At 40.4% G+C, this 20,617-nt stretch overlaps 2 protein-coding genes across 2 annotated transcripts; one reads left to right on the top strand and one right to left on the bottom strand.

The window, feature by feature from the left end:
- The first annotated feature begins 836 nt into the window (after positions 1 to 836).
- On the top strand, positions 837 to 7,904 carry LOC119425241 (eukaryotic translation initiation factor 4 gamma 2). The gene is made up of 21 exons (XM_037692769.1): positions 837 to 1,026; positions 2,189 to 2,252; positions 2,339 to 2,395; positions 2,582 to 2,707; positions 2,836 to 2,938; positions 3,027 to 3,155; positions 3,248 to 3,314; positions 3,392 to 3,543; positions 3,645 to 3,755; positions 3,842 to 4,024; positions 4,139 to 4,277; positions 4,381 to 4,544; positions 4,635 to 4,736; positions 4,854 to 4,958; positions 5,040 to 5,135; positions 5,244 to 5,459; positions 5,565 to 5,823; positions 5,912 to 6,116; positions 6,230 to 6,438; positions 6,685 to 6,806; positions 6,931 to 7,904. Exons 1-21 carry the CDS (start codon positions 837 to 839, stop codon positions 6,994 to 6,996), a joined length of 2,865 nt encoding a protein of 954 aa, XP_037548697.1. The 3' UTR covers positions 6,997 to 7,904.
- ctr9 (CTR9 homolog, Paf1/RNA polymerase II complex component) lies at positions 7,895 to 19,912 on the bottom strand. Its single transcript, XM_037689568.1, has 23 exons — positions 19,752 to 19,912; positions 18,696 to 18,794; positions 18,221 to 18,460; positions 18,000 to 18,117; positions 17,826 to 17,915; positions 16,299 to 16,555; positions 16,112 to 16,219; positions 15,803 to 16,039; positions 15,487 to 15,705; positions 15,108 to 15,291; positions 14,939 to 15,027; positions 14,660 to 14,845; positions 13,128 to 13,215; positions 12,902 to 13,050; positions 12,709 to 12,825; positions 12,483 to 12,628; positions 12,341 to 12,412; positions 9,523 to 9,658; positions 9,248 to 9,394; positions 9,029 to 9,168; positions 8,864 to 8,960; positions 8,676 to 8,788; positions 7,895 to 8,591 (listed from the first exon to the last, which is right to left on the bottom strand). The coding sequence occupies exons 1-23, from the start codon at positions 19,794 to 19,796 to the stop codon at positions 8,237 to 8,239; spliced, it is 3,432 nt and encodes a 1,143-aa protein (XP_037545496.1). The 5' UTR covers positions 19,797 to 19,912; the 3' UTR covers positions 7,895 to 8,236.
- Positions 19,913 to 20,617: the final 705 nt, after the last annotated feature.

Raw genomic sequence — 20,617 nt, 5'->3', positions numbered from 1 at the left:
TTTGCTGACATTTAGAGAGGTAATTTGCCTGACACCAGCTGGTCAGTGATTTCAACTAGCCTCTGTAGGAATTCTCGTCATTGTTGGGGATGAGGCCCAGGATGGTAGTGTCATCAGCATACTTGAGGATGATGTTACAGCTGTGCTTGTCGGTACATCCATCCATCCATCCATTATCTTTACCCGCTTATTCCATTTTGGGTCACGGGGGTCGCCGGTGCCCATGTCCAGCAATCACTGTGCGAGGGGCGGGGTACACCCTGGATGGATCGCAAGTCCATCACAGGGCCACATAGAGACAAACGAGACAAACAACCATTCACTCTCTCACTCACACCTACGGACAATTGAGAGTTACCAATCAGCCTAACATGCATGTTTTTGGTCTGTGGGAGGAAACCGGAGTACCCGGAGAAAACCCACGCATGCACGGAAAGAACATGCAAACTCCACCCAGAAAGGCCCCTGGACCGGGGTTTGAACCAAGGACCTGCTCGCTGAGAGGCAGCAGCTCTACCAGTTGTGCCACCGTGCTGCCTCTTGTTGGTACAATCATGTGTAAATAGTGAGTACAGGAGTGGACTGAGGACACAGCCCTGAGGTGTATCGGAATTCTAAAAACGGGAACATGTCTGCAGTGGTTTTTCCCAGGAACTTAACAGATGTTTAAAGCCACTTAGAAACACAAATGCAAAAAAAAAACACAATCAAAGCAATAAAAAAATGTGTATTTTGACAGCTATAGTGGCTTTAAACAGGCATGTCTATGTTTTTGTTTACAGGCTACTTAAGAAACTGAACATATTTCTTGTAATATGGCCAGTACTTCTAGAACTATGAACGAGGACGATCCCTCCCTGCTGAGACGGCATTGCAACACGAAGATGTTGCGAAACGTTCGTGACTTTCCGCAGGTGACGTCACCCGGGCGGATGACGTTGCACACGACCTCCATACAAAAGCTGCGTCCGCGTGACGTACGGGAACAGTCAGTCCTCTTTCTCTTCTTCATAGAGATAGCTAACCGTCAGTGTTTCTGAGCATTTTAAAAAAAATACATAGAGATTAGAGCTTTGGCAACTTATTAGTATTTATTTTCAATTCAACTTTGTTTTTTATTTCTTAGTTGACTAGACAACCATTGTGCTGACGTCCCTTTACTAAGGTAAGACGTGTCGGGTTTTGCCTCCTTCTTTGCTAGCTAGCTACTGTTAGCTTACCGACCAGTCGAAAATAGGAAGTTCATCGAGGTTATGTAAATTACAAAGCGGATAAGTACCGCTGGACTTTCTTGGTTTGCTGCTGTCAACCTTGTGAAACGTGTGAAATTATGTTCTACCAGTTTATTAAAACGACAAGCGGGTGCTAGCCCTTTTTTTTTTTTTTAGCTATTATATTAGCTTCGAGAACAAAACCCCCAAGATGTCGCTGTCTGGACATCCGGTGTTTGAACAAAGACCTCAGAACACCAGCTGATGGTACTTCCTCGAAATTTGGCTTTGTCACGAACATATTTCGTGTACGAGTGCGAATTTGAGCGCATTAAAGAACAGATAATAAGGAAACGAATATTATGAACTGTATTGTGGCGGACAAATGGCATGTATTAGGAGACAGCTATGGGTATATTGTGTTCTCCTTTGGAATGCTAAGGTACAAAGTGACCCAGAGCCGTGGTTTCAAAATATAATTAAATATACCTAATAACTCAAGCTATAATGGCTGTAAATTACCCAGAAATTCTTCTTATGACGGTTTTTATATCGAAATCTCTGTATTATTTTGCTGCGTATAGAACGAGATGACCTAATCTGGTTATCTAGATTAAGTAATCGCTGTTTAGCTGTGTGTTTTGGCGAAACGGGAAATCTGCGAGGTTTCGTGTTCGGTTTACGATTACGCCAGATTACAGTAAGTGAATTTAATGGCAACCAGGAAGCCGTGATCAGACGCAGTCCAGTTTCGTGCTAAGTTAGCATGTTAGCTCCCTGGCTGCCTCACACACGTGTCGAGGTTCATGCGCTTTGATTTTTGCTTTAAAATAATTTAATTTAAAACGTGGGCACATCGCATATACACGGTAAACGGTGTTTGTTTGTGCTTTTACTGTTGTCTCAAGTTTTTGTACATTCTGTCCCTTTCCCAGGTCGTGTTTTCCAGCCCCTTTTTGGAATTTAATTCTTTTCAGATATTTTTTGTCAAGCCGCCAAAGTGGAGAGTGTCGTTGCACCAGGGGGACCTTCTCGTTTCAGGTACTAATCGGTATTATGTTGAGCTCGAAACAATCCCACAGCTTAATCTATGGAAGCTTATATTTCTTTCATTTTATCTATTTCAGTGTGGGGGGAGGAGGTGGGGGTGCACCTCAGCACTATCCCAAGACTGTCTGCAACAGGTAATGTTAATAAAATTAACTACGTAATGCACCGTTTTCATTTAACAAGTAATCGTGAAACAGCGGGATTATGCATCTAAAGCAGTTAATGTAGAACAGCTTTTATTAAATGAAAGCTATTTGTGTTAAGAAATATAACTGTTGTGATTGTTCGGTGACACCGACTGTTGTTTTTTGTTTTTACAGCGAGTTCCTGGGGAAGACCCCAGGTTCTAGCGTTCAGAGATGGATTCCTTCTCGAAGCACTAGACGAGATGCCAACACCTCCAGTGACAAAGGACAACACGATGGGACCTTCAGGAAAGTGAGAGGGTAAGTTTGTTTTCGACTCGTGATCACCAAGTCGCTCAAATTACTGTAACTGGTTTGATGGTGTTGAATGTGAAACTGAATCAGTCCGTTGTCGTATGACGCAAAATTTGTCTTGATTTTATTTTTAGCATACTTAATAAGTTGACTCCCGAAAAGTTTGACAAACTCTGCTTGGAACTCCTCAATGTGGGTGCGGAATCGAAACTTGTCTTAAAGGGAACAGTCTTACTGGTGAGTGTTCACCTATCCTAACCTTCATATCTTTTTTTATTGGGGTTAAATTGCTTATTTTAATTTTCTGCTTCGGTTTCTTCTCTAGATTGTAGACAAAGCCCTTGAGGAACCCAAGTACAGCCAGCTTTACGCACAACTATGTCTTCGCTTGGCAGAGGATGCACCAAACTTTGAGCCTCCATCAGAAAATCAAGCAGCAACCAAGCAAAATACAGTAAGCTTTCCTCAAATATTAAAATATGCATTTGTCAACTTGCATGTGTTTTTTTTGTCTTTCTGTGTTTTTAACAGTTTGTTCTTTCCCAGACTTTCAGAAGGCTTCTGATCTCCAAGCTTCAAGATGAATTTGAGAATCGTGCCAAGAATGTGGATGGTGAGTAAACTGTGTCTTATACCAGTTTCTAATTACAACCTTCAGTTGTGTAACATTTTTCATTTTGTTTTTTTTAGTCTTTGACAAACATGACAACCCACTCACCTCTGAGGAGGAGGAGCAGCGTTCTATTGCGAAGTTCAAAATGCTGGGAAACATCAAATTTATCGGTGAACTTGGCAAACTCAATCTCATCCATGAATCAATTCTTCACAAGTGCATCAAAACAGTAAGTTTTGTTAGTTGGCTTTGTGCGTCATTTTGATGTATTCGTAAACCTCATCTAGTTCTTTCTGTTGCTTGTGTAAATACTTAAATTTGTGTTTTCAGCTTTTGGAGAAGAAAAAGCGAGTTCAACTTGAGGACATGGGTGAGGACTTGGAATGCCTCTGTCAGATAATGAAAACTGTGGGACCTAAACTTGATCATGCAAAGGCTAAGGTTGGTACATGAAAACAAATGCCATAGTCTGTGGTCTATTCTTGAAGTCATTTTGTAAAAATGTAAAATATCTTCGCTTCCCGCAGTCCTTGATGGATCAGTACTTTAGCCGAATGCGATCCTTAATGAACAACAAGGATTTACCGGCAAGGATTCGCTTCCTGCTTCAGAACATGGTGGAACTGCGAGACAACAATTGGGTTCCTCGCAAAGCTTATGTTGACAACGGGCCAAAGACCATCAACCAAGTTCGTCAGGATGCCGTAAAGGTTTGTTTATTTGTATCCATCTTTATAATGCAAACCAACAGAACCAGCATGGCTCGGTAATGGTCGTACTTGTCTGGTTGTCCAAAGCTAATCTGGAATTTATTTTTTTTTCAGGATTTGGGTGTTTTCATTCCGCCTTCAACTGATGTGATGAAAAACGACTTCTTCATGAGTAACGCCTTCATGTCGAGGGGGATGCCGTTTGACAGGGAACCTGTTGGTGGGCTGGCTGACATGTTTGGACAACTGCCAGGTTTGTTAGTTGTTTTTATTATTTTATACCCTTTTTTAAAAAGTCATGACCTAAATGCGTTTTCAGAATATAATTTTTAACAATGTGGTCTTGCTTTTGACAGGAATTGGCATTGGGACTGGTCCAGGAGTAATTCAGGACCATTATTCCCCTACCATGGGTCGACATCGTGCAAGCCAACTTTTTAATGGCCATGTTGGAAATGGAAATGTTTCACATCAGCCTCAGTTTGAAGCAGGGGGTAAACCATTCATAAAGCCAAACCAGGTAAATATACCTTATTTATTTATTTTCTATACAATTAATGTCATTTTTTCTGTTTTTATCAATAATGACGTTTGTAAAATATTTTTAAAGGGGCAGAATTCGCCTGTTTTCAGCCATAAACAGAATAATTTGGTGCAGTCGAAGGATATGGCTCCAAGGTTCAGCAAGAAAGGGAAACTCAATGCTGATGAGGTACCAGCTCTAAATTCAAAAGTTTTTGTTCAGCAGGAGTGAGTGGCTTTAGTTCATCAATGGAGTAGATTTCTTACCTTGTACCTCTGAAATAAACTGGATCTCTGCTGTTTTTAGATCAGTCTGAGGCCGGCACAGTCCTTCCTCTTAAATAAAAACCAAGCGCCAAAGTTGCTGCCACAGATGACGATGATTCCTCAAACAGGTTCCCCGATAGGACAGGTACTTTTTATTTATTTTTCCCATTAAATTTTTAGCAGAGATGGTGGATGTAAGTTGAACGTGTTCAATTCTTCTTTGTAGCTTGGCCTCAAAACCAACCCCCCTCCAATCCAGGAAAAGCCAGCAAAGTCAAACAAAAAGGCTCCTCCTACAAAAGAGGAGTTGCACAAAATGATGGTAAGTTCACCACAGTTGTGGTTCATTTCTGTCTAATATTGCCCGTCTACAGAGTGTGGGGGGGGGGGAGATATTATGGGGGTTTTCATTGCCTTTTTTCTTGTTTAGGAGACCTTGTTGACCGACTACCAGAACAACAAAAACATCGATGAGGCAGTGAACGCTGCAAAAGAGATGAAAGTTCCCAAACACTTTTTGTCTGAAATGCTGAACAAGATAATCGTCCACTCGCTCAACTGTTCGGATGATGAAAGAGAAGATGCAAGCAAACTGATCCACGCACTCTGCACAGAGTGCCTCGTCACACATGAAAACCTTATCCCAGTGAGTGCCGTTTGAAAAATGTGCTCAAATCAAATGCACGCATATTTTAACTATTCAAATATCAAGCGGGTACGCGGCTCTTAACGTGCACATTCTGTCTTTTAGGCCTTTTTGGGTGTTTTGGATCAGTGCCCGAAGATTGAGGAAGAAATCCCTCTGGTGAAGTCCTACCTGGCACAGTTCGCTGCTCGAGCAATTGTTGCTGAGCTGGCCAGCATTGATGATTTGGCTCATCAGCTGGAGAGTGGGGCACATTTCCCGCTGTTCCTGCTTTGCCTGCAGCAGATGGTCAAACTGAAGGACCGCGAGTGGCTGAGTGACCTGTTCCAACAAAGCAAGGTCAACATGCAGAAGATGCTACCTGGTATGTTCCGAGCACTAGTTCATACTTGTAATGTTGTTTTCACAAAGGTGCCTTACTCCCTCTTGACTGATTAATTATTCTTAAACAGAGATTGACCAGAACAAGGACAGGATGCTGGAGATTCTGGAGGGCAAGGGTCTCGGCTTTTTGTTTCCGCTGATGAAACTGGAAAAGGAGTTGTTGAAGCAGATCAAAGTTGATCCCTCCCCACAGTCCATCTATAAGTGGATCAAAGACAACATCTCTCCAAAACTCCACACTGACAAAGGCTTCATCAACATCCTTGTGACCAGGTAGTCTGCGCTTGTGGTGATAAAATCAATCTCTTGATAAAGCTTTGGTTTGATTTGAAGACGTCATGGGACACGTGATTTATTTTCCTGTTTTTGTGATTTTTAAATACCAGCTTCCTGCAGTACATTGCCTATGAGATCAACCCTGACGACGATGAGGAGCTGTTCGCATCTCCCAGTAAAGAGCAGCTGGATGAAGAAAAGCAGCTGCTGCTGTCTTTCAAGCCAGTAATGCAGAAGTTCCTCCACGATCACGTTAACCTGCAAGTCGGTGCACTGTATGCTCTGCAGGTGCACTGCAACACCAAGGGTTTCCCTAAAGGTGTGTGTGCGCTCAGTCGCAGTGAGAGACGGGCAATCATGTAACTGTTAGCACAGTGGCTCATAACCCTGCAGTGAATTTTATTTAAACGTAATAATTGGATGTAAATTTATAACTCGTACTTTTTTTAAAAATCTCAAGATGGCCTCCACATTTTGCACAAGTTTGCAATATATCCGTTTAAAAGTTGTGATTAATTCCTTGACGAGATGCAGGTGGGTTCATGTTTCCTGTGTTCCTGTTCAGGCATGTTGCTGCGCTACTTTGTCAACCTTTATGACTTGGAAATAATTGAGGAAGAATCTTTCCTGTCATGGAAAGAAGATGTCAACGACGAGTATCACGGGAAGGGCAAAGCATTGTTTCAGGTAACGACTTTTTTTTTTTTTTTCCTCCAGCTTTAATATTAAATCTATTAAATCTAGTTAAGTGAATCCACTTTAAGAGACTTGATTTGTGACTGGTTATTAATTAAACCTGTTTTTGCTGTAGGTGAACCAGTGGCTGACCTGGCTGGAGACGGCTGAAGAAGAGGAGTCTGAAGACGAAGATTACTGAGGCCGAAGCCATCTGTTGTCACAATACAACGAGTGATCACTTGTGCATCATTGTCCTCATTTTTTAAGCTTTTTACCTTTCGCCTCGGTTGTTACACCTTCTACAATGAAATGTTTTGCCAAATCTAAAGTTTCAACATTTACTGCATTTTAATTTCTAATTTTCTACCCTCTTTACGTCTTGCAACATTAACATTTCGGTCATTTTGACTGTTAAACAGTAGACAGGACGTCAGGGAAATTTCCTATAACCTCACCCCATCGTACTTTACCTGGTCAGTTACCAGGTGCTGCGTAGAAATTTCTTTGAACTGTTTACAGAAGGATAAATGACAAACTTTCCTAAACATTCTTTATATATAAATATAATTGTACGTTTTAGCTGCACTTTGCTTAACATCATGAGTTGTTGCAATAGTGGAAAGTAAAGTATTCAAATTGCTAACTGAAGTTTTCTGATTTGGTTTTTGAAAAATAGGCAATTTTTGCTAAACTAATTTAAATCTGGCTTCGATTTAGTTGATGCTTGTGGCCAATACGCTTGCACGGTTACTCACATTTAGCTGGTTGAATTGGAGCTGTTTTTAAGTGTGTGAAATGTTTCGTGGTGTGTGGAATCAATCTGTGTGGCCTTTTTTAATTTATCGACTCTTATGGATATACCTCTAAAGTGGCTGACTATACTTGAATGTCTTGATTTTTGACATTGAGACAGCCAAAGCTCTGCTACGGTTGTTCACTACTAAAATCACGTTGTTTGCAATATTTTTAAAGTTATTAAAGGGTCTTTTTTTTTAATCTTCAACTAGCAAAGACTGTACTGTATGTGTACACTTGCACGTTTTCTTTAGGGTCTCACTGTAACGTGTACAACTACAGATCAACTTTGAATAAAGTTCGACTGTTCAATTCTTGTTTTTATTGCCCCACAAATGTACAATTTAAAATGATTAAACAATCCAAATCTAGACAGTAGTTTAAAAAAAGAAGTATTTACATGAGTCTTGGGTGGGTTTCCATTTTTCTTACACTGGGGTTAAACAAATTTTAATAGAAAACCTTAAAGTTGGACAAGTATTTGTCGAGTGAAATTTCATGAAGCATTTTTGTGTCTCAGCTGTTCAATTCCAAACTTCATCTTCAAAATAAAAAGTTCCTGTAAGAAGGTTTCAAAAACGAATGTCCGTAGCTTTAACCTAAACAGACGAGAACCTCGGTAAATGATCTGGAGTAATTTGATTTTAATCACTGTCGTCCTCGGAGGCCTGTTCTGATGCGTTGGAGTGGCGGGGGGAGCCCTCGTTGTCTGATCCTGCTTCAGATCCTCGGTCTGACGCTGCGACAGGAGAGGCCGCCCTCGACTCGTCCGATCCCGACCGACTCCTCTTGCTCCCGTCGGACTGCTCCGAGTCGGACTGTCTCTGCGCTCGCCTCTTCACAGGACGGTCGCTGCCCGACTCGTCGTCCGAACCCGCGGAGCGCCGAGGGCTTCCCGCTTCGCTGCCGGAGCTCTTCTTTCCAGCGTCTGAGTCGCTGTCGGACACGATGCGTTTCCTGTGTCCGCCCTCGTCCTCAGAACCCGAGTCATGGTCTTGTCTACTCGAACAAAGCGCACTTGAAACACGGCCATAATTTATGTACTTGGTGCTTCTAGCAAAAAGAATTTCACTAGCTTCTTACCTGTCTTCAGCTATTTTTAGTCCGTCCTCATCCGATGAGGACTCTGAGGAGGAGATGATGGCCTTGGACTTGATCTTTCCCTTTAAAGATGGTGGCATGCGCTCAGGCTGGGACTAAAATGAAAAAGAGAATTGAAGAATCTTGGAGCTACACAAACTATAACCACAGCAGCAGAAAGACTTGAAGACCTTCTCGATCTTCTTGCGCCCTTCTTTGGGTTTGCGCTGCTTCTTCGGTCGAGACTCTCCGTCCTCGTCATCACTGTCGTCTCTTCCTTTCGCAGGTCTGAAACAAACTGATCAGTTTTCCCGGCCGTCGAACTGAAATAAATAAAATATATTTAGCAGGCTCACCTCCTCCGTTTCTTTTTCTTCTCTCCTTCCTCGCCATTCTCCTGCTCACTGCCGCTGTCCCTTCTCCTCCTCTTCTTCAGAGGAAGGTCCTCGTCAGAATCGTCGTTAACGAAGTCGTCCATGTCGCCTCCTTTCTTGCGCTTGGAGGTGAAGAACTGGGTTATCCTCCACGAACCGAGTACAATTCAAATGTTTACGAAGGTGCAGCGCAACACTCACGCGTCCGCCGCCTCCCTTCTTCTTGTCTTTGGAAACTTCTTTCGGTCCTTCCACGAAGGTGAGCAGGTTCTTTGTCTTCTCCACAAACAACGCTCTCTGCTCCAGAAGCTTCTTCTGCTCCTCCGCCTCTCGTTTTTGCTTTTCTTCCTAAAAATACACAAAGCTATTAATGGATGTGAATGGAAAACCTCAATGTAAATGTAATAAAATTAGTCATCTGATATAATTAATAAAAGTATTTTTAAATTGAATTGTGAAGGTGAGTTCAAAGAGACCTGCTCCTTTAACATCTGCTGGCGCAGCAGGTCCCTCTCCTGCTCTTGTTTGGCCCGAAGCTCCTTCTCCTCTTCATCCTGCTTTCTGGCTCGGGCCACGTGGTACTGAGCCTGACTCAGCAGGTCCGAGCACTGCCTGGATTCCCGTTCAAACCCAAAACAAACTTTACTGAAACGGCTCCACAAGAGATCCACGCACAGAAGAAACTGATCACAGCGTCTACGATCAATCGATCTCTACAAACGACAAGTTGGACGATAATGTTCAAAATGAAAACGTTGCTTTGCACATTCGTTTCCTAAAACGAGTGCATGGAAAGATGAACAAAATCAAAGAAACGGAAGAGAAACCTGAAGTTGTTGTTTTTGCAACGTTTCTGTGACGGTTTCCAAACAATTAAAATTGATCTTGAATTGAAAAATGTTTGACCAAGTTCAGATGTCGCAGAGATAAAATGTACAAATCATTCAGAGTATTTAACAAGAAACAGAAGAAAAACTGTGTTTTAATATTCACGTGTTGCTCCTTGATTGTGTACAACTGCTTCTACAACAAATACTGCAGTATTTATACCATCTGCTCACTACTGACTCATGTTCAGGCTGCTGTTTAATACACCATATATTATTATGCATACATTTTAGATCCTTGTATATGGTTTCTTTTTATACTTTGTGCTATTTTTGGATGTAACTGGGACCCTGTGTACACAATTTCGTTCCACCTCATGTACCACGTGTGATGTGAATGACAATATTGAACGAATGACCTTAAACTTGAAAAAAAAAAATCAATCTAACAAAAGAGATATATTTTAGTTTTATACTGAACAATTTTCAAATTTTAGGGATTCTTTTTTAGATGCCACATTTTCTGGCCTATAAATCAGTTTTTAGCATAATTTACATGCCCTGCGACTTGTACACCGAAGCAACTTATTTATGTTTATCACATATTTATAAACCACTTTTTGCTGAGATACGACCGTTTTCATTCATTGTGACTGAACATAACGAACACTACCATTTTCAGCTGCTAGATGGCACTCGGGTAGTATGGCATGCCCTTGTCATGTAATAGGTAAAAGTGGTTATTAATGACACAATCAGCTTGCCATAACCTGCCACATTCGTCCAGCTCGCCTGGATCAACCGTCAAATCAGCTTCATTTCTCTGCACCGTCCCGGTGAAATGCAGCCGATTTGACCCTTGACGTGCATTTATTAAGTAAAAATTCAACTGAGACACCTTTATTATAATGTCGAGCAAACAAATAATTGTTTTTAGATGGATAGCTTGTTCAGTTTTGAAGCAATGCACAGCGAGTCGTCCCTCTGTTTGCTCCCGCGAATCGGCTTTTGAAATGCAGCTGATTTGACCATTGAAGTGAATTAATTAAGCAACAGTTAGAATGAGAAACATCTTTTCTATCATTTCAAGCAAACAATTGTTTTTAAGTGTTAATTTAGTTAAATTCTTGTTTAAGTCCTCCTGTGCACGCTCCTGCAGCTGCCATTTGATTTTTGGCACAACACCGGCCCACATTTCTGGATTGTCAGCGGCGACGCGTAATAGAACAGCGAAGCGACATATTTATGTTTTTTTCCACTTTATTAGACATATTTGGACTGATATGACTTATAGGGCGGTGAGACGTGCACGGCAGAAAATATGGTACCATAACCAAAAGGGTCTGGATAAATTCTGTACAGAAGGAAAATTTCTTTCATCCTCCCACAGGTCGAAAATATTATTTTTGTTGTTGCCAGATATACTTTGGACCTTTTGGATATATTTGGATATATGGTGGACCTTGACCTCTCTAAGTGGCTTTAAGAATCTGTTGGGAGTCCTGGCAGGGACCAATGCAGACATGTTCCTGTTTTTAGTTTTCTACATTCGCCTTATGATCTAGCTGTTTTTGTTACTTTTTTGACATCTTATTTGTAAAAAAAATAATAATCTGTATGCCTTTTTAGAACTGTCCATTGTTGTCATCTTTCTTTGTTCTATCAGGTCTCTCTTGTAAACGAGTCCTGGAGGCTCAATGGGATTAACCTGTCTAAATAAAGGTTGAATGAAAATGTTCTCTACTGTGTGAATACTGAGAGCGTTTATGTTTTTCTTAGTTCATATCTTAACTCTTATCACTGTTTTTCTTTTACATTTTATTGTTGGATGTAACTGGGACCCAGTGAACATAATTTCGTGGTGGCACGACAATAAACAAACTGATGATTTTAGGATGAAAACTTAATAGAAACCCATTTTGTCACAGAAAGGGCATCTTTCTGAACTTTGAGCGGCCAAAGTGCAACCAGCCGTGACAACAAAGAGGAAGCCTTTAGCTTTGCCTTTGGTCGCTGCACCTGCACGTTGAGCCGACTGGATTTTCTGGTTGAGCCCCCCACCCCCACCCCGACTAGGCCAGGGGCTCAAACAGAAAAGGAGCGGCGCCCAGCGTCATCTGATCATAGCCGACCTTCTTCTTCTGACCCTTCAGCAACTCTCTCTGTTGTTAGTGACCCAAAACAATCTAAAGAAACATCATATTAATATTATCTTTACAATAATGCATTCATATGCATCACAAAACTTTGACGTCACATGCACTTTAAGTTGATTCTAATGGTTGAAAACGGTTTGCTTGATGAAGGTCAACAGTGAAATGTTGAAATAAAATCCATCCAGAAGTTTAACAAAGTCCAGAATCTTCTACGTCTCATTATATTGAAAATGTCTAAGTAGCTGTTGTTTGTCCAGAGAAAGAAAAACTAAAAACATCGTTACACTTTGACACAAATAGAACAGCCTCACCTAGCTTCAGACGCAGCAAGAGCGAGGTCAAACCTCATCTTGTCTCCAGCTTTGCTGAGGTAACTGAAATATCTGTGCGAGGAGGAGAAGCTCAGGTTAGTCGAAGAAGAGCAGCAGGTATAAAGATCTAAATCGCCTCTACCTGTGAGCCAGTTCAAGCTCTTTGACAGCGCTGAGCACAGCCTTCAAGTTGCTCTTCTCGTCTTTCAGCACCAAAGTGGCCAGTCTCTGGAGAACCAGGGCCACGTTGAACATCAGCACCGTGTCGCTCGGCGCCACGTGTCGAGCCTTCACAAGCGCACATCACAGACGTCATCCTCCCCTCAGTTTTACAGTCAAACAAAAGCCTCCGTTTGTCTCCGTGTTACCTTCAGCAGCATCTGCTTGCACTCTTGGAGCTTCCCACATTTGAAGAGGGCTCTTGAAAGGTACAGCAGAACCTCCGTGTTCTGGTGTTTGTAAAACTTCTTCAGGCAGTTTTCATACTGAAGGACAGAAGAGGAAAAACTCAGGTTTTCTACAAATGTACACACAAGCGTTAAGCGTCAGTCGGCTCCTTACCATCTGCACGGCGCTGATGTACTGTTTCTGCTCGACGTAGATGTGAGCCAGATTAAGCCAGACGTCACTGATGTCGGCTGTGGCTTCTCTCACCTGCGCAAACACATCGCGCGCCTCTCGGAAATAACCTTTATGAGCAAGCACGGCCCCTGGACAAACAATTTTATGTTAAGGACAAGCTAATCATATCAATAATGTATACAAAGAAAACAGAGCTCAGAAATACCGATGCCATTAGCAGCATAAAGATTCTTGGCATCATTTCGCAGGACTTGCTTGTATATCGCCAGGGCTCGATCCTGATGTCTCTTTTCCTGTAAGGACATAAACACTTGAATAATCTGAGAATGTATCATTTCCCTGCACACACAAACAAGAAATATACTGTAAACTCGGGATTTCCTGTGATGGTTTATCATTCAAAAGATAAAGAAGCTGCGTTATTACACCGATACAAAAAGATGGAGGCTAAAATGTCTGACTCAGCAGGTGATTCATTTGTTTTTGTATAAATGTCACCAAAAACATCTTCAGATATTTATTTGTCTTAAAACAGGGACAAAAGGAAGAAAGCGTTTTTAATGAGACAAATATATTACACTGTATAAAAATATACTGGGTAAAAAGGTTCAATATTAGATATAAATGAGTAGATATGCATGTTATCTTCAAAGTAATTTCATGTACAGTAGTCCCTCGTTTATCGTGGGGGATCCGTACCCTGAAGTAAGTAAAAAAAACGCGAAGTTGGAATAATAGTACAAGTAGTAAGTAGTAGTTTAAAAGTGTTTTAAATCCTTCCCACACTCTTGCAATGTTGTAAACTATGTTTCCAAACCTCTAAAAGTGACAGAATGTCATGATTTCAGCTCCTGCCTCCTCTGCTCTTTGCCACGCCCACTTCTCAGCTCTGCACAGTGAACAGCTGATCAGCTGCAGCAGGAAGTTTATCCTGCAGTGTGGACTGCACAGAGGTGCTAAATAAATCATTTATTTTAAATAAAAATTCCATGCCGATTGTGCAGCTCATCCATCGTGTGTCACGTCTGTCAAGTTCCTGGCAAAAACCAACGCAGACATGTTCCTGTTTTTAGTTTTCTACACCGCCTGCCTTACAGTCTAGCTGGTTTTTCACTACTTTCCTTTTTGATTGTCCTTTTGGTTGCCATTTTATTTTAACTTGTTAAAAAAAAAACAATAATAATTTGTACGCATCCTTTTTGATCGTCTATTGTTGTCTTCATTCTTTGTTAAAATCAGGTCTCTCTTGTAAACGAGTCCCTGAGGCTCAGTGGGATTAATCGGAATAAATAAAGGTTGAATAAATGTGCAATCTTATTTTGAAAAACCGCGATAGAGCGAGTCCGCGATAAACGAACCGCGGGACTACTGTACAGTGATAACCTACAGATGTTAAACTGGACACATTTACTACGTAAAAATGGTCAAGGATAACATTTTTCTCTTTTGTCCGACTATAAACTTTAATAATCAACTAAATGTAATTACATTTTAGGTCATAATTATGTTGAAATATGTAAAACGCTAAACTCAAATCCAATTTGTCACAAAAGAGCTAATGTCTGGCAAGAAAAAGTTAACGTGAAGCAAAATCACGAACTGGTAATATTATAAATGCTCTTATTTCAACAACTCATTAGTTCAAACACAACAATATTTGTAACGTAAAACGCCAACAGTCACCAAACCCTGGTCACACTTCTGTTTGTTAGGTGAAAACCTAACATGTGTGAGCACCTTTTCACGGTCTCTGGTGGGCTGGTGCAGGGTCTGTAGCCACACGTTACCCAGAGCCAGCATGGAGTACGTGTCGCTCTGCGTGGACGGCTGCTTCAGAATACGCTCAAACTTCTTTTGACCTGGTCCCCACTCTTGTTTGGCTAAATGGAGATTTCCAATCAGTGACCAGGCGTCTGGGTGATCCTATACACACAGACACACACACGCAGCACAGCATTACATCATGATTGAGGGTTTCCCATCAGATGTTATAGAAGGATGCTGTTGGGCTTGTACCTGGTTGATTTGCAGAGCTTCTTTGAACCAGTCCGAAGCTTCATAAAAGTTTCCTTTGTCTCGAGCCATCGCGCCAAGACGCAAATAACCTGCAGGTCCACAAAGCAATAAAATTGCCTTGTGCTGTGTCAACAATGCACTTTTTAATCACACGATGTTGAATGCTTACAGTCCACATAGTTGGGATGCTCTCTGAGGATGTTTTTGTAGAGTTTTTCAGCTTCGTGGAATTCACACATCGCTTCGTACAAACGGGCCAGATTGTAGGAGGTGGTGACAGAAATAGCGTTGTAGTAATGCTCGTCATGCTCTCCTTCAGCTTTGGCTCGCTCCAGGGACGCAAGAAAATATTTCTGGTGGAGAAAAGGCATGGCTTCAACCTTCAAACAGTCTTGAGTCACTTTGTTAAATATAAAATGTGCGATAACTTATGAATATAAACACTATGTCATAAAATACATTTTTTATAAAGTTCATTCAATAACGTTTCAGCTGGTTTTCAAAGTCAATCGCTGCTAAAATGAGCTGAAGTGCCTGTTGTTTAATACCTTTGCTTCCCCCAGGTTCCCCAGTCTGAAGTGCAGAGCCCCCAAGTTGTTGAGGATCTCAGGGGGAACGTCAGCCTGGACCTTCTCCTGCAAGATGCGAGTGGCCGTGCCGTAAGCCGAAAGTGCCCCTTGGATGTCGGTCTGCTCCAAGATCTGAGCCAGCTCAATCCAGGCCTCCACATCATCTGGGTACTGCTCTGTTATCTTCTTCAAGTGGCCCTAAGACACAAAAACATGGAACAATGCTCGTGACATTCGACACTGCTCGAGTCGATACCGTGCCGTTGTTATGAGATGACAAACTGGGCTGGAGTACCTTTGCTATGTCTCTCTTTTCCTGATCATCAGATGCTGCATAGAGAGACCCCAGGATTTTCATTGTCTCATAGTTGTTGGGATACGCCTTTAAAACCTTTTCAAAGCATTGAGCTGCATTTTCTTTGTCTCTACGATACACATACATCTGTCCAAGACCAAAGAAGGGCAGCACAAAGGTGGATGAGGCAAACTGAGTGGCCTGGTAATAATACTGAAATGCCTGGTCGTAGTCCTCCTAAAGAAACAAAAATCATCCTGTAAGAACTCTGAACAACCACTGGGGCTGGACCGTCAGGTTCGACCTTACCTGTACATGAAATGAGCGTGCTAACTGATAGCAGCTCTCAGCTTGCATGGCCTCAACCTCTGTGTTGTGGAACGCATGCAGGGCAAGATGCTGCACTTTACTGTAGTCCTGACAGTGACCACAAAGAACAGTTGAAGGTTAACGGTTCATTTACACGAGTCAGGACAACAAGGCACTTGCTGATTACCTTTTTGAAGAAGAAGTGGTTGGCGAGGTGGTTGAGCACCATGGGGTTGCTGGGGTCGATGGTGTAAGCCCGAGACAGGAGCTGAACTCCGTTTTTGATGGAGTCTGCTTCTTTGTTGTTGAGCTCTAGAACTGCCAAACCAACAAGAGCTCCCACACACTTTGAGTTGAGCTCCAGCGCTCGACCGAAAGCCAAACGGGCCTTCTCCAGTTTGTTTAGTTTTACAAAACAGTGGCCCATCCCCAGCCTGACCTCAGCTACACAGGGTTGTAAAAAAAAACCAGCATATTAGATCAAACGTACACATGTATGAGCCACTTATAAGGAACAGTAGATGGAAGTGTGATACTCGAGTGCATCTTCTCATTCAAAATATGTATCGAAATTTGGCAACAACTGAATGATGAGTCAAACTTTAACCTTTAAGAAGAGCTGCAAATTATCATTTCACTCAGTTATCTTTAAAGCACCAAGTCACAAGGTCGTTTTAGGGCGCTGTGCAAAAACATTCACATAAATTATGAAATGTCATTTAGTAAACTTATCTACAGAAGCCAGCAGATTGTGCTGAATAAAATGATTAAACTAGAACTTGATGTAAATCGAGTCATCGTTTTCTTTCCTTGGACACTTCCCAGTGAACTGACCTCCCGTTCGAGCAGTGGAACTTCAGTTCAGACCTTTTTCTGCGTCTCCAAAACCTCACAAGCACAACATTCTCCTCCACCCAAATTCTCTGCCCTTTTCTGTTTTTTTACATGCATTTTTGTGTTTCTAGATGAGTTATAGCTATTTCCAGGAAGAACAGAGTGGGGGGAAAAGAGGTTTAAAAAAAAATGTGAGATGTTTCTAAAGTTAGTAAGTAATCAAATATATCAGCTGTTCACAAACGTTCCGACTTGTAATCCTCAAAACAACAACACATCTAATGTTGTGCCCATGACTCAATTATTTCCAATTAATTAAACAAGGGCAGCACAAACGACCTCAACAAAACCTATTTTAATTTGATCCATTTATGACATCTGCCTTTATCTGTTCTAAAAAAATATATATAATATATATATATATATATATATATATATATATTAATATATATATATATATACATATATATTTATATATATAAAACTTTTAAAAACAAATTATATAAATAAAAAAAAACAATAACACTGAGTTGGATCATACAGAAAACGAATCAAGATCCAATTACTGATAAATATTTTGCATTTACAACATTTAGTGATAACTGAGCAGGCGTCATGGATCAAACATTTTACTCTAAATGTTTTTTTTCTTTCAGTCAATTGTAAAATTGTATCCGATTAAAGAAGATGTGTTCTGGAAACGATCTGATACTTTTGGAACTATTGTTTTTTTAAGTGGACAGTAATAAAAACAAATGATAGTAGCTGAAACAAATGTTTTCCACAATATTTAATTAATGTATATTAATTCAGACTTGCACTAAAGAAGCTACTATAGCAGCAGCAGTTCTGTGTTGTGTATTTAAAGAGACGTGTTTACCTGGGCAGCCAGGGTTTGTTCGCAAAGCCTTTTTGTAGTAAGCCAGTGCTCCTTTGTAATCCTTTTTATTGAAGGAGATGCAGGCCTTACCTGTCAAAAAACACTATTGTTATTACCGTAATACATAACCACAGAGGTCTTGATTAATGTTGGATTTTTTTAAACTCAACTTACCAAGCAAAGCAGGGATGTTATTAGTAGACTGGTTGAGTACAAAGTGAAACTGAGCATCAGCTTGTTCCATTTTGTCTCCTTCCAGCAAGCAGAAACACGCTCGTCCCAACAAATGGTTCTGATTGAGACAACAGAACATTATATTTAAATGCATGTTATTTCTACATGAAAGGAAAAAAACATAACAGATCCACAACTACTCTCTCATAAATTCTACCAACCTGGTCGTACATGATGATTTTGTCTGCCATAGTATAGAGCAGAGTGGCCTGTGTGATGAGCTCTTTCTTGGCATCTTTGTTTTTCTCCTTACGCGCTTGCTGAACATAGTAAGCCGCCAGCGTATCCAGACAGGTCATCTGGTCCTTCTCGTGGTCTCTGTAGTCAAGGTTTCCATCAATACGGGCTGCTTCTAAGAGTTTGACAAAGTCCTCCGTTTTGCCTTGTTTGTAGTACTCCAACTGAAAAAGACAGGATGAAAACTGACATTAATTTCACTCATATACTAGAGTGTGTATAATCTAGAATGTGTCAGGCCCTTTTTCACTTTAATCATGTGCCTCTCTGTTAAATGGCTGAACAAAACAAAAATAAAGATTATAGCTTGAGATTTTAAAAAAGAATTTTCAGGAAAAATGTTCATTAAAAAAAAAAAAAGAGAGACAAGTGTGCTTGCAGATTAACAAGCTGACTCACCGCCAAAGCAATCCAGATGTGCAGCTGTGTGTGTTCCTGCTTCAAGATACTGATGACCTCATCCCCCTCCGGCAGCTGGTCAAAGTCGAGCTCAATAACCTGCACAGAACAGTTTATTCAGGTCTTGGTACTTAAAGCTCAAACTTTAATGTATTATCGTTCAGGAGAGTTAGACGTTGACGACAGAAATTTGACAAGCTTTAGATTTAACTGCACTATTTATACCACAGTCAGAGTTGAGCAGAAAATGTTACCTACTAAAATCACAATAAAATATCGGCAATGATTAACTTATTAAGGGAACTTATTTGTTCGATTCAGAATAAAACAATAAATAAAACAACTTATTATATAAGGCAACAAATCGTTTAACGGTGTCGGCTTATTAAGCAACATAAATGCTATATTACAGAGCTGAAACAATCAACGTGCCACAGTCTTAATTAGTGTTTTTCTGTGTTTATCTGCACTAACATCAGGGAAACACCAGTAAAACTAAAGGCACGAACAGATTACAGTTGATTCATTAGAGAAAAACTGATAATTCATCCTAGGGATGGTTTAGGGTACTTTACACTGACACAAACATCGTATTAGATTTTTAGGTTTCACTGATGTTATAGCTCAATTGATCACACTTGTGCCTTTGCTCAAATTAAAGTGACTCTTCTACGTTTTCCATGCGTTTATAATAAAATATTGTAAAGAATTTGAGGTAAGATGAAACTGTATGTGACACTGCTGCAAAGTTAAGTTTCATATTCAAGTATATCAAACTGAAACAGTCCTCTGTAAAAATGTGCAACAGAGGTGAGCTGTGCACTAAAGTCTGGGCTTTCAGGTAAACTTTTGTTAACTTCCGGACTCCTATATTATTTTCATAAGACGTAATGATCGTTTAAAAGGCAGGATGATTTGCAAATAGCCTTAACTAAAGTGACGACGCCGCAATAAATTGTCTCTACGAGCACCGAGAGTTAGCATAAGAGCTAACGACACAGCGCGGTGTACCAACAAACATCTGCACCAAAAACAAATAAACTTCTCATCTTTTACCTCATCTGTGTCCCGTAAAGGGATCTCTATGGAGCCCCGAGACATCTTGAGTTTTAAGGATAAAACCTTATAAAGTAATGTATAAATTTATTTAGTACAAAATAGCTTCTCCGTCGACTGCTAATAGCTACTTAAAGCTTCCGACAAGAAACAAGCGCACCGACTGTGTAACTAGATTTAAGTCCGGCGAAATGATACACAATCAAAAAGGGTTCCTATTAGAAGCGGATAAACACAAATATACGAAACACTTTACCAAATATGAACTAAATGTTTTCGGAAAAATTGTACAATTTATTATTTTGTATGGAAAATAATCAGAACATTTTTAAGCAAATCGTACACAAAATAAACTCAGAAATTTCAATGCAACACAGAAATATGTTGTCTATGCACTATTTAAATTTATGTTATTTTTTTTTAATCACTACATTTAATATGTAAAATCATAAATTTGAATTAATTTAAATTAATGATTGCATGACGCATCATCTGCAAAGCACTTTTTTGGCAGAAGGAGGAGACTACAAAGAGAGGTGGACATGTCAGCTGTTTTTGACATGAAGCAGTAGAAGAAGCATTCAAGCATCTTAAGACCTCATGCAGCATCACAGTGAAAGATTGCACAGAAAGAAAGAAACACAGAGGCTCTACATTGACAGTTGGCATAATTTGTTTTTCTTTGCAGAAGATTTGTCTGGACGAAAAGTAAGAATTTAATTTTCAAATGTGTTATGTTTTTGCTCATTTACTGTCAGTTGAACTCTTTGTCTTTTGGACTTAGAAAAAAAATCACTCTCATTCTTGAAAAATGTAACAAAATTAAAATAATTAGCTGGATATTTTGTTTATTTATTCACAAGTTG

This window comes from Nematolebias whitei, chromosome 2 (genome assembly GCF_014905685.2).
Source record: "Nematolebias whitei isolate Nwh7 chromosome 2, NemWhi1, whole genome shotgun sequence".
Classification (NCBI taxonomy): domain Eukaryota; kingdom Metazoa; phylum Chordata; class Actinopteri; order Cyprinodontiformes; family Rivulidae; genus Nematolebias; species Nematolebias whitei.
Note: the sequence above shows the minus strand (reverse complement) of the source record. Positions and strands in the feature narration are given on the sequence as shown.